Raw genomic sequence first — 27,552 nt, 5'->3', positions numbered from 1 at the left:
CCATACCCCTCCACGCCCAGTGCCTTTCCCAAGGGGAACTGGCTCTGACTGCTGCTTACTCTGTGAACAAACTCTTACCTGATAGAGAATATGTTTCTTCTAATCTCATTTATTTATAAGGTACTTAAAGATAACGGTGAAATTAAAATGGAACTCAAAACTCTAGCTAAGGGATGAGCTTTCTGGAACTTTGAGTTCTTTGTAGAGCTTTGGGGTTCTGTAGGTTGTGTGCTCCTGGCTCTTCTTCTGTCTTAATTTGTTTGAGGGGGAAAAAAAAGAAAAACTAATCAAGAGTTCAAATATCTGGATATTAATTTGTGTCCTGACTCTAATTAACTGTGTGACTTTGTCACTTCACTTCACCTCCCTAATCCTGTTTTCCCTTCATTGGATTAGATGAGCTTCCAGTTGTCTGATCCTACTTATTAATTTGAAGAGGAATTTTTAAATGTACAATCTGCTTTCTGAACAATTCTGGGTATGAGGCACCTCCTATATGTCACAATAATTAGGTAGGTTGACTAAGTGTTGATTTAATTACTAAACTTGTTTCTCAGTCATAATTTTCAGAATTCTCTACCCTCCCATTACGTTCCTCTACTCTTGCTTTATTTACTTTCTTACCTGAGCAGGTCATTTGCACTGGCCTCCCCCGCATTTCTGCCTCTTCGTTTCATACTGTGACTGTGCTTATCCTTCTTTCATTAATGATTTTTCAGGAAACAAGCTACAGCTGATTATTCTGAGGCAGAACCTTCCATTTATAAACTTAGCTACCTCATTATTTGAAAACATTAAGGAGAGAACATACTTCCTTTGACCTAAAGACTTTCAAAAGAACTTACCATAGACCATGAACTATTAGGGATAGAAGAGAGATTCACCCAGATGGATCAGCTCCTTGACAAGTGGCCACCTGGGTTAAGCTTCTGTTCTTCTGAAAGGTAGTCTCCAAGCGCTTGCAGCTTGCAACGAGGATCACCCCATGATGAGAATACTGGGCAGGAGGAGCTGTTCTACAATTTTCTCAATTGAACAGCAGACCCTGATATGAAAGCCTGCATGGCTCAGCTGAAGAAATGAGCCACCTGAAGGGACACAAAATAGATGATGGCTGACTTAGTGAACTTTCTAGAAGGACCGTGAGAAGGTGCTGTCTCTCAGGTCTAATCCTTCCCCTCCCTCAACACACACACACATACACACACACAGATACACAGACACATAGACACACATGCACATTAGAACTGGAAACCATTAACCATTGGCTTGTACAGGGCACACTAGACAGAAGGTTGGCTGCACCCCTGGAGACCCCAGCAGCCTATTCACCTGAGGGCCTTCTAAATACAAACCACTCTTCTGGGTGGATACCACCCACTCAGTGAGTATTTCCTTGCTGACTAGGGAAAAGGCAAGACTTTCTGTTTTAACAACCAGAAGCTTATCTATCAAATTTAATCAGAGGTGTAGGTAACAATCAGCTCCCCCGAGCAGAACTTTGTCTCTCCCTTGTCCCTGCCCCCATGCTTCAGCATCGCCATTTTATGGATTTCATTTATCCACATCCCATTTTTTTTCCTGGACCATTTTAAAGTAAACCCCATAGTTATAAATTTCGCCTGTAAATATTTATGTATTGCTAGAGCAGAGGTTGTTATCATACCAAAAAAATTGATAATAGTTTATTAATATCATCTAAACTGAGACCATATTCAATTTTCCCAAATTGAACCAAATGTTTCTTTTTTTTTAAGATTATATTTATTCATGAGAGACACAGAGGAGGCAGACACAGACAGAGAGAGAAGCAGACTCCCCACTGAGCAGGGAGCCTGATGTGGGACTCGATCCCAGGACCCCTCGATCACGATCTGAGCCAAAGGCAGACACCCAACCACTGAGCCACTCAGGTGTCCCTCAAATGTTTCTTTTCAAAATTGGTTCATTCATATCAAGATCCATTCAAGACCACCCCTCCCCGCCCACTCTCCTGTTGGACTCCTCACTGATACAACAAAGGGGAAGACAAAGGGAGCAAGAGGGAATTGTTGATACAGCCCAAACGGGTCAGCCTCTGGGGGCAAAGACCAGAGTGAGGAAAGATGGAGGAGGTAGATCTACAGAAGAAAACAGGAAACTCACTATGCCTCAGAACACAAAACTGAGCTCTGTTTGCAAGGAAGAGTGTGGTGATGCATGCAAGAGCTGCAGGGAGACAAAGTTTCTGCTGTCTCAGGAAACCTCACCCAGTTCTCCAGCTGGAAAGGAGAATGGAATGGGTCCTGTTCATTATCCTCAGCAACATGCAACAAAGGAGAAGGAAAGACATATGGGGAAGGGAAACGAGAAGGAAGAAGGAAAAAGGAATGAAGGATGGAAGAAAAACACATATTGCATTAATTATAGCCATCAGTGGTACTTGGATATTGCCACTACTGAGATATTAAACTGAAAAAGTAGGGGCACCTGGGTGGCTCAGTGGTTGGCTCAGGTCATGATCCCTGGGTCCAGCGATCGAGTCCCACATCAGGCTCTGGGCAGGCAGCCTGCTTCTCTCTCTGCCTATGTCTCTGCCTCTCTGTGTCTCTCATGAATAAATAAATAAAATATTTGAAAAAAATGGAAAAGTAATACATCGGACTGAGTATAGATTTCTAGGGCAGTGAAACTACTCTGTATGATACTATAATGGTGGATACTTAATAATATAGTTGTCAAATAATCAAATAATGATATGGTTGTCAAAACCCAAAGAGTGCACAACAGGAAGAGAGAACCTAATGTAAACTATGCACTTTAGTTAATAATAGGGTATCAATATTGGCTCATCAATTGTAACAAACGTACCACATCAACACAAATGCTAATAACAGGGACCGCTGTGTGTATGTGTGTGTGTGTGTGTGTGTGTGTGTGTGTGTGTGCGTAGAGGTATGGAGAAGAGATATAGGGGAACTCCCTCTGCTCAAAATATGTTCTGCATTACTACAAACTTAAACTGCTCTAAGAAATAAAGTTAATTACTTTTTTAAAAAATGTGTGTTAGACTAAAGGAAATACAGTTAGTACACCAATCTTAAAACACTTTCTACTTGTCAGAGTATCATGAGCATGGTGAGAATAACCTTAACTCAGGCAAATAGGCAAAGTTAATCAGAACATGAGTGTCTCTGCATTCCTGTTTTGATAAGCATGGATTTCATTACATTTGTATAGCTTGCTTAATGCAGTTACAAAATACACCATCTCCCAGTTACACAAGACAAAACGTAAAAACAGAGGCAAATGTTTATTTTCTTTCGAGACCTCACTTTTGCTTTAAAAATAATGATATTGGAAATAACAATAGTTTGCCGTAGTGATGAATATCTAGTTGTCCTTAATATCAGTTAGAATCTAAGGCAGGATCATAATTGGTTACAGAGCAGACAAACTAAGGAATATCAGTGGTTCGGGGTCCTTCAGCCCTGGCAAGTTGCCAATAGATTATTCAGTTTGTTCTTTGGTCCTCTGTGTTGGCAGCTCTCAGTGTCTTTCTATGAATAGAATTTAATGAGCAGAATGGATAAAATAATTTGACTGCAAGATGTAACAATTTGATGGCCAGTCAAAAAGCTAGCCATACACAGAGGGGCAGTGGCAGTTTGTTTTTTATCTGCTCTAGTCTCCAAAGATGGCACCCAATGAACCAAGCCTCCATATGCAACTCATCCCCTCCCACTTATGTGAGCTGGCCCTGGGATTCACTTTTGACCATAGAATATAGGTAGGGTGACAGATATTAGGGAGGGCACTTATTACCACCATGAACACTGGGGGTTGTCTGTAAGTGATGAATCACTGAATTCTACTCCTTCATGAAGCCAATATTGCACTGTGTGATAACTAGAATTTAAATAAAAATATGAAAAGAAAAAATTAAAAAGTGTAGCAGGTCAAAAGTTTTGCAGCTTCCACATAGAACTCTTGAAATATTCTGAGGGAAGCCAGTCGCCATCTAAAAAGTTCAACTCCCCTGAATCTATCTCAAGTTCTCCTTAGCAATATACTTCAGAGTACGATGACCTCTGTACCAAATACTGAGTGGAGAGAGCTGTGTTTGTTACGTTCTGATTATCTATTGTTGCAGAATGAACTGCTCCAAAACTTAGTGATTTAAAACAATGTTTTTTTATGGATCAGTTTGTCGGCCAGTCTCAGCTGGGCAGTTGTTGTCTGGGGACTCTCATATGGGTACAGTCAAATACGGAAGTTAAGGAGCACATAGGTGGGTCAATGGTTGAGCATCTGCCTTGGGCTCAGGTCATGATCATGGGGTCCTGGGATCAAGTCCCATATCCGGCTCTGGACAGGCAGCCTGCTTTTCCCTCTGCCTATTTCTCTGCCTCTCTCTCATGAATACATAAATAAAATCTTTTTTAAAAAATATCGAAGTTAAGTCTGGGGTCATCTGTAAGCTCAACTGCACCACACATCCAAGATGGCATCTTCAAGCACATGTCTATCACCTTCCCAGGTAGCTGGAAAAGCTAGAGGTTGCCCCAGGCATCTCTTTCGCCACATGCTGCCTTTTTGGTGGCTAGTGTGGGCATCTTCACAGCATGGACATTTGGGGAGAGCTGAACTGGACTGTATGTAAAAGCTGCAAGACTTCTTTTGACAGAGCCTCAGGAGTCCTGTAGTACCGCTTCTGCCACACTTGGTAGTCAGAAGGGGTCATCTTTGGAGACTAGTGGCTTACAAGAGCAAATAGATTTGAGTGCCTCTGTTCTTCTGTAGAAGTGTTTTGTGTGTGTGTGTGTGTGTGTGTGTGTGTGTGTGTGTGGTTGTTTCCTTTTCTTAAAGGTTCCCTTTAAGTAGCAGGTTCAGCTAATAATAACAAAGCGACTATTCCTGGGGGCTTGCGGTGTGCCAGGCGCTGACTGCCCTACTGCTTTATCTCTCTCAGTATCCTGTGAATTACTACATATTTATCTCCATTTTGCAGAAGGTGAAACAGTGAAGAAAATAACTTGTTTAAGATCATGTGGTTAGTCAGGGCAGGCCCCTGTGCTGTCCATGGCAGAGCCATTCTAATTTCTAGCCATCTACGTAACTGTGTTAAATTCTAATCATTTCTAATGCTTTTGTTTCTTTGCTTCTTTAGGAGAAGCCAAGAGAACCTTGAGGCAGATGCGCTAAAGGCAGGGTAAGAAAGGAAGATGTTGGAAATTACCACCAGAAAACAAAATTATTTCCACTGACTCATCCTGAGGAGAGCACAGATCATTCTCTGTGATGACTCCTGCCTAACATCCATTCCCCCACCTTATCCCTTATTTACTTGTCACTGTGCTTTTGGTCAGTGGTTCTTAAACCTGGCTTACTTTATAATCATCTGGGGAGATTTAAAAACTGATGGTTCAGCAATAGCTTAGACCAATGAAATCACAGTATCTGGGATAGAATTGAACTATCTGTATTTTATAATTCTCTTAATCCCACAGAAGTCAAATAATATAAACACTGCTCAGTTATTGAGAACAGTTTCCATTTATTTCACCAAAAACACCAGGACATTCCATATTGCTGCCTTTTGCTTTTGCCACCCATTTTGCTTGGCAAAATTCAGTTCATCTTTCAACACCCAGAGTGTCTCTTCCTATAAAAAGCCATCTTAACTTCAGACCACCCTTCTTCAAAGAGGACAGACCACACTTCCCACTGCCTGTCATACCTCTGTTGTAGCAGCAACAGATGCTGCTATGATATGTAGCAGCATATTATTTCTCTGGCTTACTTCCCTGGCCCTCTCCTCCTACCACTCGCCATCCTAATCCTCTCCAGGGCAGGTAACATACTTTACTCAAAAAACAGTAACAGGAACAGCACAGTTCCTGGCACATAGTAGGGCCACGATAAATGTTTATTGACTGATGAATGATAAATGAATACATGGTGGAAGAATGAATGAATGAATAAATGAATGAAACTTGCAGAATGAATAAATGAATGAAACTCTGCTACTTACAGTGGTTTATTCCAGGGCTGAGGTTATGGGCATAAACTTCCTTACTGAGACTCTATAAAGAATATCAGACCTGCCCATATGTAAACATTAGGCTTTATCCCTTACAAATGACTAAGCATTGCCTATCAGACAATGATGTAATCAAACCCAATATCTTACCCATAAAGATTTGAAGTTCAGAAAAATTTGAAAGAACTGTTTCTAAACGCAAGCAAGATACAACGGGTAAAGGGTATTCTAAAGTAGACAAGTCTATCAGTCAGGGTTCTGGCAAGAAACCAATCCCACATTCACAGTGGAACAATTAAGAGTTTAACAAAGGGATTATCTCAATGGTGCCCCAGGCGTTAGGGAAACCGATGAAGAAGGATGTGCTATGCTTGGGCTGGCAACATGGGGGCTCTTTGTCATCATGTCTGAAGAGGCAAAGGGAGAACAGTTCCTGGAACTTAAAGAGAATAGCTGTTTGGAGAGGGCTATGTGTCAGGAGCCACCAGGGGTCATCCATGCGAGACACAACCAGTTGCAGCAACCAGCAGAGAAGGAACATAGGACCTCACGTGTCCCCTCTCTCTGACCTCCTGCCAAAGCCCCTCATTGGCTGAATCCCACTGGGCACAGAAGGGCAAGAAAGCCCAAACAATATAGGTCCAAATGGGTCAGCCTTCGAGGTTGCAGAGCTCGGTGGACAGGAGCTCTGGGAAGAGAATGGAAAAAATGCAGCAGAGTAAGCCGGGTCAGTCCTTGGGGACAATGAGCACACCCCTGTTGGCATACATCTCTTCTACCACCTTATTCCCCTGGCAGGTTGCTCAAGCCCAAGCTACTTTCCCATGATTAATGGTGTTACCAGGTCTTACAACGGACTTTTCAGGAGCACAATCTTGCCTTGAACCTTTTATTTGCTTCTTAAACACATCCAAAATAGTTTGAAGTTCCCTAAGGGTTTTTACCATTTCCAGCCATAGAAGAGAGAGACAATAAACAGAAGGGAAAATCTCAAAGCTTCAAACTTATACTGCAAAACTGAACAAAGAAAGTGCTCTGAAGTCTATGATGCATTACAGATTTGGCCTCTATTTCTTCTCAGTGGATTAGTCTTGGTCGACTCGAGATCTTAAATTCACCAGGGCCAGCAATTTTTTGGCAGGAAAAAATTTCCTGCCAAAATTCCTCCAATTTCCTTTGTTTTCCAGAAAGTTCTAGGTCTATTATCTTTTCTGTGGCTTCTACCAAGGGTCACAAATGCAAATGAATATAAGGGCCTGATTAGGAATTTAAATAAATTGAGCTGAGTGGAAACTCTGATGCTTACCATATGCCAGGCACTAAGTGTTTTACATTTATCAGCTTCTTCGCTCATCACAATTCTATGAGATAGGCATAATTATTACCTGTTTTTCAGAGGAAATTGAGACATGGAATACATTTCCTGTATAAAGGGAGCAGCAGGTACTTGGCTCCTCCTTGTAATCAGGCAGAGAGCCGAGTCTTGACCCTGTATTTTTTTAAGAGCTTGAAATCTGAATTTCATGGGAACTCTCTTAATTAAGGAAAAAGAAATGGCAACATTTTAGAAATTTTTAAAATGCTATGCAGGCCAAAAAAAGTAACTCTGTGGGTCAGCGATGGCTTTGGAAAGATCATTTACAATCTCAAGTCGACGGTTCTAGAAGACTTTTAAGCAACGAAGCTCAAATATTTTAAATCAAAAATAGAGAGAACCATTATAAAATTAGAAGTTGCCCCTATAGGTCCCTGCTTTTCCTCAGCAGGAGACGCCAGCACAGGACGCACCCCCACCACCAGGCCCCAGCCATCCAGAAACAACTGGAAGACAACTTCTAGACTAAGTGAACTAGAAGTTGTCCAGAAACAAACAAACAAACAAACAAACAAGCAAACAAACAAGTGAGTTTCATTTGCGTTGCTCCCAGGAGGCCAGATACTTCGCTTCTCCCTTTCAATTACCTTCTCTTACAGAGAGTTGCCCAGAGGACTCTAATTTCACCTCCAATCATTTTTTCCATTACTTTTACTTAGGAAAATAAATAGCCATCCCTTGTGCTGAGTACTCCAGATGAAATTGTAGAGCTGCTACCCAATTGGAGGAAAATGTTTGGTTTGCTGAGCCCATTTACGTTTCTCGCGGTTCCTGTTTTTCATAATGTCAGGTTTGAAACCCCCATACACACTAATGACTGAGTCATAAATACACCAAAAAGTTGCTACACGTTTCCGAAAGTTAGTTCCTGGGTGTCTACTTGTAACTCTTTTCAAAGTGCTTTCCCCCACAAAGAAAATACCAGCAGCAATTAAAGCAGACAAATGACTCATTTGGGTGAAAGCAGTTTTCGAGTCAAGGGTGTTTAAAAGCAAAAGTTATTTTTGAAAAATCTTCACAATCAGCTCTAATTGGCAGCGCTGTTTCTTCTTATTTTGCACTATTGTGAGGGTTTCAAGAGACCTCTTGGCCATCGTGATCCTCCCATGTGTGGGCAGAGCGGGGAATAAGGCACAGCCAGCCTGGTGGGCTTAATCCTACAGAACAGTGATTCTGGAAGTGTTGTCCTGGTGCCCACCTGCACCAGAATTACCTGAGAAGAGGAGGCGCTCATCTAAAACGCAGAGTGTGGGCCCCCTCGCCCCCACCCCTACCCCAGACCAGCTCCATCAGAATCTCTGGAGTTTGAGCAGAGGAAATTGGCATTTTAACAAGCTTGCCTAGGTGATTCGTGGGCAAGCTATAAACTGAGAGCCGTTATGACAGAGGCATGGGATAAAAACAATAAAAGCTGACATTTCATGTACATTTCCTCTGTGCTTGACACTCTTGGCCTTGCCCTCCATATGCCAGCTCATCTGTGCCTCACTTGTCACTGTTGCAGGACATCAGGAAGACGTGACTGCCAGTTGACCCACTCACGAGCTGGACTCAGGCTCTTGGAACTCCTCACCCCCTCCCCTGTCCTGGTAATGTGGGTTTGGCTTGCATATCCTGCTCCCAGAAGCAAGGATAGAGGACACAGCCTTGAGATGGTGATGTGGGGTTGCGATATACCCTGCACTGTGGTGTATGTGACTGAACCCAATAAAGATCTCTATATAAAGTTTTAAGATTTGGTGGGTGGGTGTAGGGATCTTGCTGCTGCCCAAGCAAAGCAGCATGTCTAAGTTCCCTTTGCTTCTTAAACCTGGCAAAGGTCAGTTCATCTTTCAACACCCAGAGTGTCTCTTGCTATGCAAAGTCACCTTAACTTACCAATCAGAGTGGCCAGCCTCTTTTTATTACCTGGATCCAAGTATGGATCCAGTTTCAGATTCTACCTGGGAAGCTCCCAAGTGTGTTGGGAACCACAAAATAACCCCTCTGACAGGTACTATCAATCTCATATTTCAGAAGAGGAAACAAGGCACAGAGAAATTTTAATAAATTTCCCAAGATCATCTATATGCCTGATTAGAGGCAGATATGAGAGCCGAACTCAGGCAGTTTGGCTTTGGAGGCCACTCTTTTGCTATGATTTTGGAGTCTTTCACCCATGGGGGTCCCCCAGGGTGCTGGTTTAAATGCAGACTCTGGGGCCCATGTGCCAAAGATTCTGATTTGATGGGTCCTGGGAAAGGCCCATCAGCCTGCTGGGGTTTGGTGAGTATCCTGGGGAACACCCCCTTGCTCCCTGTGGTCACACTTTCACATACCAGATTTGTCACAAGATGGTCATCAAGGCATTTTCCCTCGTAGATAAAGGCCTTACGTGGAGCATGACCCAGAACCCCTTCCTGCTGCACTGTCCGGCTGTCTTCTCACTAGGTGCTTCCCTCTCCTGGCAAATATGCTCAAGATGTCTGTAGTTGGAAACATGTGGTAGAGCTGAAACCCAACCACAGGCTACCTCACACCTCTAGCTGTCCTCCTTGTTTGCTTTTTTTTCTTTTTAATTTTATTTATTTATTCATGAGAGACACACAGAGAGGCAGAGACACCGGCAGCGGGGTGAAGCAGGCTCCCTGCGGGGGATTCCGATGCGGGAGTCAATTCCAGGTCTCCGGGATCAGGACCTGAGCCAAAGGCAGACGATCAACCACTGAACCACACAGGTGTCCCCCTCCTTGGTTTGAACATCAAACCTTTGGAATTAACAGCCCACCTTTCCGTGTCCACCCTCCATTCCCTCCCCAGCCCACCACCTGTGGGTGGCTTCTACTACGATGCCCTGGATGGGGCTCTAACTAAGGTCTCAGGTGGCCTCTCGCCACCACCCCGGCCCCCTAGGGACATTTCCCTGCCCCATCTCTGCACAGCGCATCAGGGCTCACCCCTTCCTGACACCCCCTTCCTTCTGGGCTCCCGTTGCCCTATTCCTCAATTGTCTTTCTGCTATTCCTGGATCTTTCTTCTGCTCTTTACTTTCAGGGGCTCCCTGAGGTTCTGCTCTGGGACTTTCTTTTCTCTTTCTTCTGGCAATGTTAGCCTTTCATGTGGCTTCAGTAATTATCTATAAAATCCCTGTCCTGACATTTCTTTCTCATTCTCTTGCTCTTTGGAAGTCTTATTCTTTCTTTTTAAGCATCTTTTGGATAAACTTATTTGAAGGCCCCACAGTGTTTCAGTCTTATCCCAAACAGCTCATTAGATGTGTATCTTCCCCCAAACACATTTTTTAGCTTTTTATTTTTAAAAAAATTCTGTGAATAAGGTGCCTGCGTGTCTCAGTCAGTTAAGCATCTGCCTTCGGCTCAGGTCATGATCTCAGGGTCCTGGGATCCAGCCCCGCATTGGACTCCCTGCTCAGTGGGGAGTCTGCTTCTCCCTCTTCTTCTGCCTGCCACTACCCTTGCTTGTGTACTCTCTCTTTCTCTTTCTCTGTCAATAAATAAAATCCTTAAAAAAAAATTTCTGTGACTAGTTTCATCATCTACCTAGTTTCCCAAGTCAGAAAGTTGATTCATCCTCAACTCCCCACTCTACATTTAATGCAAGTCTTGAACTTTCTAGAAAGTATGTCCCTACTGCTTTAGTTCAGCTTGACAAATGACCCCAGAACTGGTCTGTCTCCAGTTCTTCCTGCCTACTCACCAGGCCTGACTGCCAAAAAAAAACAAAGTTGGTAATGTATCTCTGTTGCATGGACATTCAACCTACAGCTCAAGTCTGAACCACTTGACTTGAAGATCTGAGTTCATGCCAGCCCCTTCTCAGACCCATACCACTTCTCCACTTGCACTCTGCTCCTGCCACCCACCACGGCTGCTCACCGCATCGAGCCTCCAGGTTCTTGATTTGCACAAGTGGACCTCTCTGATGCTTTTTTTGATTTCTTCATTTGGTTAAACTCTGACTTGTTTTCTAAACCCAGTTGAATGCCATCTTGTCTGGGAAGCCTCATTCCTCCGAGCAGAGACCAAGTTACTCATGCTCTGACTGCTCCAGGATTTGATTCTACCCAATGCATCTGAATTACCTTCTTACACATCTGTCCTCATCCCTCAGCTGAGAGCATCGCAGGGAAAGACCTCTGATTTGTTGGATCTGTCTCCGTAGCCTCAGAGCCTGCACACAGTGGATACTCACTAAGTGTTATTCTAACAGATGGCAATTGCTCCCCGGCACTCAGAGTGCAATCAATGTCACAGTTACTTATCTTCCTAAGCTCCATTAAGTTTGGCTCGAGCACTCACTTGCCAGTGGAAATCTTGTGCAGAGGAATTTTGAGTCTTATAAGACCAAGTAATTGATGATGGGCCAGGGTCCCACACACTGGCTTGTGAGGGTCAGCATTGCCCTGGCAGACTAGAGTCATGGCTGCCCTTGCAATGGAACAATCAGGAAGTTTAGGCCCATTATATCTGTACCTGTCTGTAGAGGTGCCTACACTGCCAGCTACTGCTGAAGCCTGCCTATCTCCAAGGCCCAGGGCCCAGGCCAGGACCTAGTTACTATAACCATTTGAACCCCTGACCTGTCCTCACCCAGACCTCCTGGGGAGTCCATGGCATCATCTCCTTCCACCTTCAAGTATCAAATTCTCTGTCTTCTTTGTTCTATCTGGGAAGAAGAGAGGGGGTAAGGATGATGGCTGCTTTTAGTTGCAGCTGATTGACCACAGGAGGGAGCGCAGCCCACTGTGGCCAAAGGGTTCTTTCTAATTTTCTGAGAGATGTTGGGAGTAGAGTTTTTGTAAGAAATATTTTGGTAGTTGATTTTTATAAACATCGTTGTTGTGGGACCCCAATAAAACCTGTTAGTAGGACAGATTCAGCTGGTGGCTGGGCAGTTTGTGACCTGTGACCCAGGCCTCTCTTTCATAAGAATTTGAGGGTTTGTCTATGGTGGCCCTCCCCTCCTAGCAAATTTTCTTCTGCTCTGGGAAACACAAGACAACTGCTTACTCTGACTGGAAGTTGTAGAACCTAATACTGGCTGCTTCTCTCTTTGGGGCAATGATGGGAGCTCTGTAGACTTCTCCATGGTGGGTTCTAGGAGCAAGTGCATAAAAAATAAAGACTGGCTGGTATCTTGATAAGTCATCTTGTAATATTTAGTTATTATGGCAAAGAGATGAAGGATAGCCCAAGGTTGTAGCCTTTCTTCTAAGGAACACTTCTGTATTTTAATAATGACCTGTATCAGTGTGTTTTAAGCTATCTGTGGGGAAGGGCCATTTTTAAAAATCTGTCATGAATTAATAGTAAAATATGGTAATAGCAAATTATTAGAAAAGGTGAAATAAAAAGATATACATAGTACAAAGCTCCAATTTTATTTTTATATTATTAGATACAGCAGACATAAAATCAGTCTGCCAGATTGTGATAGAGCAGTGGTTCTCAACCAGAAACATTTATCTCATGGGGATTTTTGTCAATGTCTAGAGACATTTTGGCTGACGTAAGTAAGAGGAGGGTGTTACTGGCATCCAATAGGTAGATGTCAGGGATGCTGTTAAACATCCTAGAATGCCCAGAACAGCCCAACAACAGTCACCAGGCCTAAAAAGTCAATAGTGCAGGGGTGCCTGTAGCTGGACCTGTTGAGTGTCTGACTCTTGATCTTAGGTCTTGCTCTCAGGGTGGTGAGTTCAAGCTCCATGTTGGGCTCCATGCTGGGCATGAAGCCTACTTTAAAAATAAAAAATGTCAATAGTTCCAAGGTTGTTTCTATTATAGCTTTTAAATTACTCCCTCATTTTCTGTCTTTATTTTTTTGTGGACTAGTTATGAGTGCTTCCCCAACTGGCACTAGTCTATAGATCACACTCCAAAAAGTAGCATTCCAGAGGTTTTGCCAACACCTTTCTGGCCAATCTCAAAGCATAAGCCAATAGTGGGATTCCCAGAAAATTTAGCTTATTATCTAGGGGTCCTAATAGCAGGCGGTTAAAAATAAATCTAAGATTGTAAATTCATCAACTTCCATTATGGTACATCTAGATAACATTTCATCCTATCTGGGGGCAGAGGCACAACTGAGGAAAAGTCTCTGTCTTTTTAGACACTATTGTGTCAGGTGTATCTGAAAATTCTTATTTAAATCCTATGTTTATGGGGAGAAATGCAATGGTATCCTTAACTTTCTTGAATTTTAAAAACTAAAAATAAAACACGAAAAAATCCCTTGAAAAGAGTTATTTAAGTGAATGATTCATAGTCAAATCACTATCAAGTGTCTTCATTGTTTGCTGGCTGCAAGAATCATGTTCAATTTCAAATGGCTTTTAATTTCTCCATGTCATCCTCCAAGACACTCTGTAGACCCAGTGAGGCAGATATTTCTTACAATACCAAATCTAGATAAAATAGAACATGGAAGTTGTGTCACATATTGCAAAAAGGAGGACCCTGTGTAAGGACCTTTGGAATCTATGAGTTTGAATCTCAGCTCTGTTGCTTACTATTGCAGTCTTAGGCAAATAACTATTTTTAAATTTATAAAATGAAAGTAGTAGGACTGCTGTGAAGATGACATGCCAAGTGTTTAGCAAATTTGGCTCATTGGGATAGGTAGTTGGTATTTGTCTTTTTTGTGGCTGTCCTGCATCTATTCCTCCTTCCTATGTGTGTGTGTGAGTCCTCTAGTTGAGTATGGTAGTGGTGGGGGCACTTTAGCACCTGGGGAAGCCAAAGAAAGGAGATCAGCCCATCTCCGCCGTTGGATCCGGGCAGGCCAATCAGGTTCACAAGCCTGATTAATAGGTGATTAATAGGATTAAGTGATATGAAACTAAGAAACTGTATTCTCTCGAGGTACCTGAGGTAGGGTCTGATGGTGGCAATGGGGTTTTCAGGAAGAGAGGATATCCTTGGACAGACTTGTCCCTGCAAAAGTATGCTTGCTGTGCTTGCCATTTATTGAATTTCCCAAACTGGCTTTGTTCCTGTTTGACTTCTAAATCTGATTTTCCACCCTCCAACTCAAGTCTGTGTACCCTTGGTATCCTCTTAAATAAGTGCTTATATTTTTTTAAGATAGCCAGATGCCATTTGGGTTACTTGAAAACAGTAAATCTTAGATCTCTTTCTTATTTTTTTTCTATTTTACCTCTCCATTTTTATTTCTATGAATTGCTGTAAACTTTGTTTCTCTTGGCCTAGAATTCTTCTGTGAAGTATCTAAATTGGGTTCCTTCTCAAGGTTTTTGCACTAACGTGTACTGATTATAATCTACATGATGTTTCCTGAGTTCTGCTTGAAACTTATAATATGGGGATCCCTGGGTGGCTCAGGGGTTTAGCGCCGCCTTCAGCCTAGGGCATGATCCTGGAGACCCGGGATCAAGTCCCACGTCAGGCTCCCTACATGGAAACTGCTTCTCCCTCTGCCTCTCTCTCTCTCTCTCTCTCTGAGTCTCTCATGAATAAATAAAATCTTTAAAAAAAATAAAAATAAAGAAACTTATAATATGAATGAATGTTCTTTTATGAACAATATCCACTTGATTCAAATTCTTTCCTTTTCCTCCCTGCCCAAAATGCACGTACAATTAGACTGGCCCTATTATTATCTATTTATTTGTGCTTTTTTTTGACTCTCTAACATAGCTACTTTCTCTATTTTGGGGGATGAGTGGGTATTTACTTTGTGCCATGCACCATGTCAGATGTTTTTCTAACTGTGACAGAGATTGCTGACTACCTACCCAATATCCATTCTCTTCCTTTTCCTCAATAACAGAACCTCTAAAGTGCCCATGTTAACACACACACACACACACACACACACACACACACACACACACTTCTCAGCTTCACCTGAAGAGGGAGTATCTACTGAATTTTACATGGAAGTTATTGGATAAGACTTCCAATAAAACTATTTAGAGGGACCTGACTCAGCTTCGAGGGGCTACTTTTGCCCTTTCTCTCTTCTTTCTCCTTGTTTAAACATGAATCAGTCCAGAGTTCTGGCAGCCATTTTGTGACATAAGGAAGTCCTGAAGCTGAAAGCCTGTATTAAGGATGCTGGAGCAAAAAAATTAGAAGCCTCTTAGGTCACTGCTGAAAACATGGAACTGCAGTACCAGCTACAGACCATCTACTTCAACTATCTTAATAGTAAGTGTGAAAAAAACATCAATTTATTTAAATTACTGCTAATTTGGGTCTCCGCTATTAGCAAATGAAAGTACTCCTTTACTAATACATAGATGGTCATGCAAAATTCCTACAGGGCTTGTTCTTTTCATACATTTTACAGATATGAAGTTTTAGGCTAGCTAGTTGTATAACTTGCCTGAGTTACTCATTCATTGGACAGTATTGGATTGACCCAGTATTGGGTCACCACTGACCCAGTATCACACAAGTCAGCATCTGAGCTCAGTATTGATTTGACAACAAAGACTGGGTACCTAATCATTACATTTTACTATCTCTGAGTTGAGCATGAGAGTAGAATTTTAGACCAAAGCAATTTGTGGACCTGTTTGGATAGGTATGATTGCTGGAAATTTGGTAATTGGACTAGGTCCTCAGGCTATTCTTCTCTTTCATGTCCAGTTCAGTCCACTTTTGACTAAATTGGCCCAATGGCCAACTTTACATGGAAGGGAGATTTCCTTTTCTTTTCTCTGAATGTCAATTTATAATTCCTCAGCTTCCAGTAAAGTGTGTGTAACACAGTAAGTGCTCAATAAAAGTTGAATGGATTTATGCATTAATGAATGCTGTTCTCACAGCAGTTCTCCCTGGAACACTGATTCCCAGGCTCTTTTTGAAGAGCCATTTTTGTGTCCTGCCTTGTTATGAAAAGCAGAAGCTTCTTTGTGAAGGAATCCTGACTGCCTAGGCACAGTCTGGTTTCTACAACACCAACTACCCCATTTTTGTATTCTTTAAGGATGCATTTTTTTTTTTTTTCTGAAAGGTTCTGGTGAAAAGTTCTTATTAGAGACTACGGAAAGTGTTTTTGCTAACCAATGCAATCCAGTGTAGAAACTGGGCAGAGGCCCTGTAATCATAGAAGCTACGTTCCAATTATGGTTCTGAAACTCCTTACCTCTGTGTTTGTAGGCAAGCTACTTAAGCTGAACCTCTACTTGTCCATCTATAAAAAGTGCACAATAATAATTCCTGTTCTTATAAGGATTATAGGAAGGAATGTATTTAGTGGAGTGCCTAGTTCACAGTGGCTGTTTAAACGATAGCAGCTATCATTCGTGAAAATAGCCACTGCTGGTTGGAAACATTTCTTAATCCTTCAAAGAGAATTAAGCTCCTTGGTGCCCCATATCTTTCAGAAAACGTAAGACCTCTAAGAAAGGTTCTGGTTCTAAGCCTGTTTTACATACACTAAAGTATTCTGAGGGCAGAATTTTTCCTGAAATTACTAGTAACTGACACAGGGAGAAGTAAGTGCTCAGTAATCGAAGACTAAAAACATGAAAGAATATAACACAATGCCTTTGTTATAAGAATAAATATGAAAGTTAAGATGAGCTAGTTAGAGGTAAGCACATAGAGCAGTTCCTGGTTTGCAATCTAAGAAATTCTGAATGGAGGGTACCTGGGTGGCTCAGTCGGTTGAGCCTCTGCCTTCAGCTCAGGTCATGTTCTCAGGATCATGAGATCGAGCCCCATGACCTGCTTTCTGGTCAGCAGACCAGAAGGATAGTGCTCTCTTACTTTCTTTGTCAGATAAATAAATAAAATCTGTTTTTAAAAAAGAAATTCTGAATTGTATATTCACTGATGGAAGAAGGGAAGAAGAGCGTGTAGGAGGGCTCCCTTGTTCAGGTGTGTAAATGGACATTTCTGCAATCCACTGTGGCCTAGCTGGTCCTGGTTTGTCTCCCACATGGAGATATATAATTTAGCAGTGGTTGATACCAGTCACTCTTCCGAGCTAAAGTAGAAAGGGTTCACTTACAATAATGCTAAAAGCCAAAAGAAAAACTTGATGAGTGTATACTTCCTTCAGTATCTTTTAAATTGAGTTACCAAAGGTTAACTCCTGGAGTTCCTATTTATGTTTTCATCATTTAATCTCAGTGCTTCATCTGCTGAAACTGTATACAAGAAAGTAGATGGGGGGAAGAGGTCACAGAAATTTCATAAAATTAGTCTTCAGGATCTTAACTTTACTATCTTTAATAACTCTAATTTTCTGTATATTAGGAATAATAATAATTCTTACTTGAGAGCAAAGGTCTGCCCTGTCTTCACTGATAGGGACTTAAACTATGTTAAGAGAACAAGAGAAGTTAAACTATGTTGGGAAGCAGAGGAAAGAATTCACCTGCTAAGGAACCATACTAGGCTCTGTGCAAAAATAAACCAGGAATTTTTTTTTTAAGCCGGTTGAAAGATCAAGATTACAAATGCAGTTCCCTGATGTAGTTGTCATAAATGTGCTTTGGAATGGCATTAACTGATTGCTCCTATCATAACAACAGCCTAAGTTAAAAGCTCCCAAGGGAATTTCACTTTAAACATAAAGCTTGTTAGAGGAATGACAAAAAAGCAGCATTCACTGATTAAATTTAAATTTACAACAGGAACATGGCTACAGCCCAAGTTGCACGGGCTTGCGGGAAGAAATACAACGCGGAGAAAATTTCAGTTCTGAAAACCAAATAGATATTGGGTCTTTCTAATTCACCACCTCCTTTTGCTCACTAGCCCCCTGCCTTTCCCTTCTCCAACTTGGAATTTTGCAGAGGCAGGAGAGGCTGAAATCGGAGAGGGGAAAAGGGATTCACTTGTAGAACTCCGAAATGTCAAGGCGGTACTGAATGAATGGGTCGCGGAGCCTGCTCACCACCGGGGCGGCCCTTAAAATAGGTTCCCGGAGCTGGTGGCCTGGAGCAGGCATCATATTTAGCCGAGGGCTTCTGGGGCCAGTTACTCCAAAACGCCGGAGTCTGGGAAAGTCACAGGCTGAGGCTCGCTCACCTGGCTGGCTCGGGAGGGCCGCTGGGGCAGTCGTCTGCCTGATTCCACCCAGTCGAATCACCCACGCCCCTAAAGCCTGTTCCCCAGCCCTCCCCAGCGAGGGCAGAGGGCCCCTGGCCGCGGGTCAAGCCGATGGCATGCAGCCAGCTGCACGCCGAGTATTAATAGAGAGCCTCGGGCTGCAGGAGGCTGGCACTGGAGCCTCGGGTTGCAGAGCGAGCGGAGCGCCCGGCGTGTCCTCGGCTCTCCCTGTGCAGTGGCGCGCGCCCAGCTGCTGCCCGTGCACCTGCGGGGCCCCCAGGGGGGCGCTGCCTCAGCAACTGCAGCCGCCGCCGAGGCCGCGGGAGCCGCGCGGGGGGACAGCCCGGAGCCGCGGAGCAGCGATGAGCCGCCACCCGGACCGCGACGGCCCGCTGGACGGTAACGACCGGCCTCCGCCTCCGCGCAAACGCGGTTCTAGCCCCCGAGGCGCTCCCCACGCGGGCTTTCAGCGCGTGGATGCCGGTTGGCCCGGGGGCCGGGGAGGAGGGCTGCTGCTCTGTAGGGCGGCTGGGGCGGGTAGGGCGTCCGCTTCCTCGTGGAGTTTTTGCAGCCCTTTCTGCAGCTTTGGGGGTGGGTTTTTTCTTTTCTTTTCTTTCTTTTTTTTAAAGAATTTAAACAAGTTAACTTTCATAAAGAAAGCGCGGAGAGCGGCGCTTGCGAGGCCCTGGGCACTGGGCGGGTTTGCTAAATGGGACGAGGTGCACGTCGGGGTCTCCCTGCTCGGCGCGCCGCGTGGGCATCCTTAGACCCCGTGGAAGTGTCTTCCCGGGAAGAAAGCTGATTTTGCTTCTACTTTGGGTCCAGCACAGCATCACCGCTCCCACCTCCCAAGAGGCCACCTTGATCTTGCAGAGAGGGCGATGCCCTGGTGTGCTTCGGCTGGGAGCCTGCGGGTGGGGGACTGCCCTGGACCTTAGTGCCTGAAGGAAAGTGTGGTGCAGCCGAATTCCCCAAAAGGATGCTGTAAGGCGGAGGTCACTCGTTCTTCCGTGATGTCCTGGTGGCCAGCTTCAGCGAGCCAAGGGGCTTAGATTGCTCTGAACGTGTGATGAAATACTGCGAACCCTTTTGCCTTGAAAATTCCCCCATGTACAAACGTTTGAATGTTTGCTGAAGATTGCAAGCTGGGCCCCTTACCTGCACCCCCCCCCCCCGCCGACCCCCGCTGGTGAAGAGCCCCTGCTTGGAAAGGTCATTACTGTTGCTACTCAGGCATTTCCACTAACTAGTTAGTTGTTGACCTTTTAGGAGGAGCGTTCCTCCAGGAATAACTCCTCTTTGCATCAATACCCTTTCGGATTGTACTGAACACGACTTAATGAAGCTGTGCTAGGTTGAGGCTCTCTGGGGGTTTGGGCTCAACAGGTGCGTCAGGTACCCTGGCTTGCGTTCCCTGCGGATCATTCTGAGGGCGGGGAAGTTTGCATGGTAGTTGGCAAGACCGGAATCCTTGTACTACAAGAAATATTTTTTCGTTTGTTCCTTTTATTGTCACCCCAAAAGTTCCCAGCATAACTGCCCCCGATCCTATTCAAAATGTTTTTGCAAGTTGCAATGTTACTGGGTTTCATTATATGGTACCCAAAACTAGCGCTTTAAACTGCTGGAGCTTTTCCTAAAGCTATTACTTTTGCGTTTCTAGGGTCAGCACACTGTAATTTAAGACAGCTGGCTATTTGACAACTGATTGAGAAGTATAAAGTAGACTATTGATTTAAAAAAAACAATCCTAATAATGTGGCAGGCTTCTTTATGTGAGGCAAGGATGAGCAGGGTAATTGATCTGACTACCTGAACCCTGCACTGTGGTGTTTGTTTGTTTTTGTTTGTGATCTTAATTCTTGTTCCAAAGCTATATACCCTTTAGAACTCTGATAGGAACCTAAAAAAAAAAAACAAAAAAAACACATCTATTCTTCCTAAATTAAACATGCATCCCTATAACTGGACATGTCTTGTGATGATTTCAATAGTTGCCATGTTTGAATAATTTTAACCTTAAAGTTGAATTCCAGGGGATACCAGAAGGCTTAGGCTGTGTGTCTGGCCATCCTTGAGCAGGTGATAAGGCGATAACATGTCTGATAACAACTAATTGTGCCAAATGTTAGCTATGACTCTTAAAAGAGCACAGTGTATCTATCTGTGAGACTTTGCAAATCTCTAAGGATGTATGATCAGATCCTGCAAGGTGACATTTGATGAGTATGTTAAATGATATGCCTGTGTTAAACTCCTGTTGACTATCTGTTACAACCCTATACATTATGGAGGAACATCATAGGGAATCCTGTTGCGGATACAGAATTCTTCATGCTTGAAAACAGTTTATGATCTTGCCATAGTACATCCAAGAGAAGTTCAGGCAATTAATTATATCAGATTGAAATTTTAATGCCATTCAAAATTATGAGTTCATTAGGTTCAAATAATATTTCCCCCTGTGTTTTGAAATAATAACACAAACCTTCTACATAAATCAGCCTCCAAATTCATTCTTTTTACTTTATTTAGCTTAGATTCTTGTTAAAACACTTTTAAAATGGAAGCAAATTTCAAGCTTCAATGGCGGGGGTGGGTATAGATAATTTTTTTCTCTTGAAAAGCTGACCTTAAAATACTGTTATAAGTCTGGAATATTGTAATGAAATCAGAACTATGATATCCAGGAATAAATTTTTTCGGTAATTTGTTTAGTGCTCCCTTTAGGACTCAAAGACAATGACAAAAGATACTAATTTTCCAACATGTTGTCATGTTGAATACACTGCTTTGTTGAAAATCATAGTTAAGCTAACTTTTGATCTCCCCTCTGCCCTTGGCTTTCCCTGGTTTATTATATAAAGATGCTGTGACAGTTCATGAATAACTAATTTGTAAGTGTTCCCTACTTGTTTTGCAAATGTACTTGAGGTGCTTTCAGGTGCTTGGAAGTTGAGCATCTTTTGCTGATATTTTGTTTGTAGAGTTGGCTCTGGAACACAACTGTTGTGAACCTTTGTAAAGTGGGGTAGCCCTCTTCTCCCCACCCCCCACCTCCTCTGCCCTTTTTAAAAATCACCATTCTTTTGAATGGAAGGGTGGATGAGTAATCTTTAATCGGATATATTTACATACTTTGCAGAAATTATCATATTGCTTCAACACCATCCCTGGGAACATCATGATACTGTTCTTTTCAACTTCTCACTGCTTCTTCAGTTTTCTAACTGAGAAGTGGGATCCTGGGCCTCTTTTTCTAGGGTTTACCAACAGCACCACCTTTCTCTTCCAAGTGGAGAACTTGGTTCTGAAGGAGATCCTGATCTCTTTTTCTGAGATGTTCCCTCATAGGCTCCACTCTGGTGACCTCGCTGAGTGTCCCTGCGACTCCATCCCTGCCTTAGTCAGCCCTACCATACTTCTCTAGAAGTCTGAATCTCTGGATTTGAGGGTGGTACCCCTGTTCCATGGCACTGTGGTAGAATGGAGATGGAAATGGGATAATATCTCAAAGAAAACAATATCACAAAAGTAGAATCCCTCCCCATTAAATTTGTTCCTAATACTCATGGATTCTGGCACAGTCTTTGTCTCTTCCCTCCCTACTCTCCTTTCACCTTGAGCTTCTTCTTCTTTTTTTTCTTCTAAGATTTTATTTATTTATCCATGAGAGACACACAGAAAGAGGCAGAGACACAGGCAGAGGGAGAAGCAGGCTCCCCGAGGGAAGCCCGATGAGGTACTTGAACCCAAGACTCTGGGATCATGACCTGAGCCAAAGGCAGACACTCAACCACTGAGCCACCCAGGCGTCCCTTACCTTGAGCTTTTGATGATCACTGAGAGACCAGATGGATCTCCATGGTGGTTGGTTCTGTGTTCACTAAACTTCTTTTTGGAGTATGAGGGATTGATTATGTAAAACATCTAGCTATTATTTAATACCCTTGCAAGCACCACATAGGTGAAGAAATATAATTTTGCTATCATCTTGGGGGCACATATCCTATGCGGCCCCTTCCAACCATAGCCCCTTCCCTCTTCCATAAGTGACCACTACCCTGACTGACTTGGGATAGCAATTACTTTCTTGCATTTTTTTTTTACAGTTTAACCATCTTATTATGCATTCCTAGACATAGCATTTTAGCGTTACCCATTAGGAAAAACCTGTGATAGGTCTTTTAATTTATAGATTTATCCTCCTGTCCTTTTCTATTCTTATAATTTATCTGTTAAAGACTCTATGTTATTTGGCCTTTAGAACTCTCCACAATCTGGATTTTTCTGCTTTTGTGCTCACAATTCAATATTTTCCTCAAAGATCATCTTCTTTTGAGCTTGTTTATATCACCCTAGCCCTTCCTCCTACATTCTCATAGTTAAGTTACATTTCTCAGTTTAATCCTTGACTTTTAGAAACAACCATGATTTAATTTTATCTATTAGGCTTTTTATTATTAGGCAATAAAGGATTTTATTGACCTTCTCATATTCTGCCTTCAATTCTTACATTAATTTCATTAAGCATTATAATAAGTTGATTGAAAATTAATGCTCTCATTTACTAATTATTTTAAATACTAGGAATTTGGGAGCACTATGGGAATTTTGTAAACTTTTATATTTTAAGCCCTCTTGTGATCTATTTTCAGAATTTTTCACCTTTTCTTCTATGCTATTTTTGGTCTCATAATTAATATGCAGGCAATTATTTCTTCTTTCTATCATTAGTAAGACTAAAATGTTAGAGTGCTTTAAATGTAGGATTTAGTTTGAAAAATGCATATGTTGAGTTACTGAAATTGTAGTAGGCTGCAGGATAGTTTGTACAATAAGAGTATGTTTTATTGAAAAATAATAATTCATTTATACATATTGAACTGGAACTGAAAAAATGTACACTTGAGGATTAAAAGTGGTTGTATACGATTGGATGGATAATGGATTTTTTTCTTAGGTTCTTCTGCTTATCTGTATTTTCTGTAGTGTACTTGTAATGCCTTTGACAGAAAAAAAGAAAAAAAATAATTTGTTAAGAGTTTGGGGATGGGGTTTTTGCTTTGCTTAAATGTTTTTCTCACTTATTTTAGGCCAGGCTTTCATTTAGGTTTTTTTTTTTTTTCTTACTTAAGCATGAATGTCATTTCTATTGTTCAAACAAATCCTGGTATTGGAATCTAAATGTGTTCTTATTAATCGCCGATTGCTGAATACTCAAGTTGTTTCAACAGATTTTTTAACACAAATAAGATAGAAGATAAATAATTGGCTAAAAATTAATTTAAAACACAGAAGCAAAAGAAGAGAGAACTCTAGAAATCTAGAAAAGAATTAACAATGTTTTAAGGCATAATATAGAGATGAAAATTTGCATAGGAGTACATTAGGATTGTCAACTCCTGAAAATCCACTGATCAGAAATATGTATTTTTTTCGACCAATGGTCATCCTGACCAATTTGCACTTACTCACGGCAGTGATGGGAAAGGAGAGAGTTTGAACTTTGTTTTTTATAGACCAAAGCTCAGTTTCTGACTCATAAAACAGTAAGGCCCCTTTCTAAGCATCAGTTCCGTGAGACTGTATGTAAAATACCTGGCACATTGAAAATTAGTATGTCCTACCTTCTTCCCTCAATAAATATTACCACATTGAATTATGTGGATAATTATGCATAGAACTCTATGAGGAATATGCTTTAAAGTAAGATTTAGTTTAAATAGAAACTTCAAAGCAAGTAACAAACGCATTGTAATAAATGCATTGTAGTATGAGGAAGGAAACCCTTGACCTGTATCATGCCTAATAGAGTAATTTGCTTTTTTTTTTTTTTTTTTTTTTGAGAGACAGAGATTTCTACTAGTCTTCCTACTCAGAACTGAAACAGCACAGACAGAGAATACAATAGAATATTATAGCACAGGACACAGGGGTTTTTGTTTTTGTTTTTGCTGCTGATTAAGTTATGATGGTTGAGCTCAACATTTTCCTGGATCTCTGCAAGGACAGTCTTCCTCTGGAGAATGTAGGGAACTGAAGTTGGTCGGCTTCCATTGCCATCACTATTTTAAGGACCATCCCTTCAATAGATGATGCAGGTTTGAACACAAAATGAATCACAGAGACCTCCAATGTGGGTTTTCACCTGATACTCCTTTCATGAATAATACAGCATAAAATTCTCATGAAATGGAGTTATTATAGAGCAGGGATTTTCCTGACTTAGTGAAGCTTCATTGCAATTTCCCAGATGTGGTTTAAATACTTAAAGTTGTCTTGTCTGTGGCTTCTGTGGTAGGACCCCTTTCAGCTAGGGATGAGTTCCAATAAATGTTGGTCCCAGACTTAAGAGGACACCATGGAATGCATCTTTGCTGTTCCTTTCCTACTTTGTATTGGCGGTGGAATGTCTAACTTTAGACTAAAACAGGAAAGCATGTGGATTTAGAATTGAAGGATTTAGACCAATGGGATGCCAGCTATCTGTTCATAGCTGGCTGTCTTACTGATAATCTCTTTAAAAGGCATACACTTAAATTTTGAATAAAAAACCTTTTAAGAGGGATCCCTGGGTGGCTCAGTGGTTTAGCACCTGCCTTTGGCCCAGGGTGTGATCCTGGAGTCCTGGGATCCAGGCCCACATTGGGCTCCCTGCATGGAGCCTGCTTCTCTCTCTGCCTGTGTCTCTGCTTCTCTCTCGCTCTTTCTGTGTCTTTCATGAATAAATAAATAAAATCTTTAAAAAAGAAAACCTTTTAAGATTTATAGTAGCTCAAAAAGAATACCTACAGATAAACCTAACCAGGGAGATGAACATTTTGACACTGAAAACTGAGAACATTACTGAAAGAAATTAAAGAAGACACAATTAAATGAAAAGACATCCCATGTTCATTGATTGGAAGACTTAATATGGTTAAGATGGCTATACTACCCAAAGTGAACCACAGATTCAGTATAATCCTTATCAAAATTGCAAGATCATTTTCTGCAGAAATAGAAAAATTCATCCTAAAATTCATATGGAATCTTAAGGGACTCTAACTAGCCAAAACAATTTTGAAAAATAAGAAATTTGAAGGACTCATACTTCTTGATCTCAAAACATATTGCAAAGCTATGGTAATAGAAACCATGTGGTACTATTGGCACAAAGACAGATAAGTAAACCAAAATGGACTAGAAGAGAGAATCAAGAGATAAACCCTCATATATGTGATCAAATGATTTACAACACAAGACCACTCAATGGGGAAAGGACAGTCTCTTTAGTGAATGGTGTTGAGAAAACTAGATATCCACATGCAAAAGAATAAAGTTGAACCCTTATTTCACACAATATGCAAAATAACTGAAAAATGGATTAAAGACCTAAACTACAAAATTCCTAGGAGAAAACACAGGGGAAATCTTCATGACATTTGATTTGGCAATGGTTCCTTGGATATGACACAAAAACATAGGAAACAAAACCAAAAATAGACAAGTGAGACTTCATCAATCTAAAAAGCTTTTGTGCATCAAAGGACACAACCAGCAATGAAAAAATAACCTATGAAATGGGAGAAAATATTTATGAATCATATACCTGATAAGGAGTTAATATCCAGACTATATAAAGAACTGCTACAACTCATTTACAAAAATTCAAATAACCCAGTTAAAAATTAGGCAAAAGACTTGAACAAATATTTCTTTAAAGATGATATACAAATGACCAGAGAGCATATGAAAAAATGCTCAACATCACTAATCCCACATTCATTAGGATGACTACTATTGAAAAAAAACCACAACAGACAAAATAATGGGTTTTGAGGAGGACATGGAGAAATTGAAAGTCTTGTAGATGATTGGTGGGATTATGAAATGGTGCAACTGCTATGAAAAACAGTACAGAAGTTCCTCAAAAAATAAAAAAATAAGGGGTTCCTGGGTGGCCCAGTTGTTTAAGTATCTGACTCTTAATCTCAGTTCAGGTCTCGATCTCAGGGTAATGAGTTCAAAGCTCAGGGTGAAGCTTACTTAAAAGAAATTAAAAACAGACATACCATATTATCCAGAAATCCTACTTCTGGCTAAATGTACAAAAGAATTGAAAACAAGATCTTGAAAAGGTATTTGTACACCCACGTTCACAGTAGCACTATTCACAATAATCAAGAGGTGGAAGCAACCCAAATGTCCATCAGCGGCTGAGTAGATAAACAAAATGTGGTTTATACATACAATGGAATATTATTCAGTCTTAAAAAGGATAGAAATCTTGTCACATGCTACCACATGGATGAACCTTGAGTACATTGTGCTAAATGAAATAAGCCAGACATAAAATTGTGTGATCAAACAAATATTGTACAATCCCACTTGAATGAAGTAATTAAAGTAATAAAATTCATAGAAGCATAAAGTAGAATGATCATTACCAGGGCATGGGGGAATAAGGGAGAACAGGGAGTGTTTAATAGTTATAGAGTTTCAGATTTACAAGATGAAAAGTTCTGGAGATCTATTTCACAACAATGTGAATATACTTCAACATAGTGAACTGCACACTTAAGAATAGTTAAAATGGTATATTTTATCTTATGTGTTTTTTTATCACATTAAAAGAGGACACCTAATTTAAAAACAAAACAGGCTTATAAGAATAGAATAATTTGTAAAATAATTTTAAAACTTATTTGCTTCAGTCAACATGTTTAACTCTTTTTTGTGTATCTTGCTTGCCACTATGAGCACTGAATAATATAACATTTCTAAGATTTGAGATGTATCCAGATGTTTTTTCCTTCATTGAATGATGGGTAGATTATAGTTTTTGAATTCTTGTAGCATTTTTTATACTGTTTCTGCCTCCTTTATCATGATCTCCCATGAGTGTCAACTATAATTTCTTTCTTCTCATAAATCCTAGTCTCTTTGGTCACCACTTGCCTGACTTCCTCTAATTTATTGCTTTTAACAAGCTTGGTTATTGTCTCGTATTCTTGGTTTTTCTATCCCACAAAAGGCTGGAATTGTACCTGATGGAAGGTAGATTGCCTCTGAATGAAATGTGAATAGGCTTATCTAAGAAGAGTGTACAGGTTATCTATCACATCAGTATTGTTCTATTT

The 27,552-nt window shown here is 41.3% G+C and overlaps 1 protein-coding gene and 1 long non-coding RNA gene across 4 annotated transcripts in view; one reads left to right on the top strand and one right to left on the bottom strand.

The window, feature by feature from the left end:
- The window catches only part of LOC144294025 (uncharacterized), a 28,493-nt gene extending 9,682 nt beyond the window's left edge, over positions 1 to 18,811 (bottom strand). The window contains exons 1-2 of the long non-coding RNA XR_013361419.1: positions 18,407 to 18,811; positions 846 to 1,088 (exon numbers count right to left, since the gene is read on the bottom strand). This is a non-coding gene — a long non-coding RNA (uncharacterized LOC144294025). The remainder of the gene's footprint in view (positions 1 to 845; positions 1,089 to 18,406) is intronic.
- GADL1 (glutamate decarboxylase like 1) overlaps positions 18,228 to 27,552 on the top strand; it is a 163,522-nt gene continuing 154,197 nt past the window's right edge. Inside the window, exon 1 of one of the 3 annotated variants that reach the window (XM_077865539.1) lies at positions 18,228 to 18,826. In XM_077865539.1, coding sequence (XP_077721665.1) covers positions 18,247 to 18,826 — 580 coding nt within the window. In that variant the 5' untranslated portion in view covers positions 18,228 to 18,246. The remainder of the gene's footprint in view (positions 18,827 to 27,552) is intronic. The other 2 variants (XM_077865540.1, XM_077865541.1) reach the window with 2 other exon arrangements.

The sequence above is a fragment of the Canis aureus genome, chromosome 22, assembly GCF_053574225.1.
Source record: "Canis aureus isolate CA01 chromosome 22, VMU_Caureus_v.1.0, whole genome shotgun sequence".
Classification (NCBI taxonomy): domain Eukaryota; kingdom Metazoa; phylum Chordata; class Mammalia; order Carnivora; family Canidae; genus Canis; species Canis aureus.
Note: the sequence above shows the minus strand (reverse complement) of the source record. Positions and strands in the feature narration are given on the sequence as shown.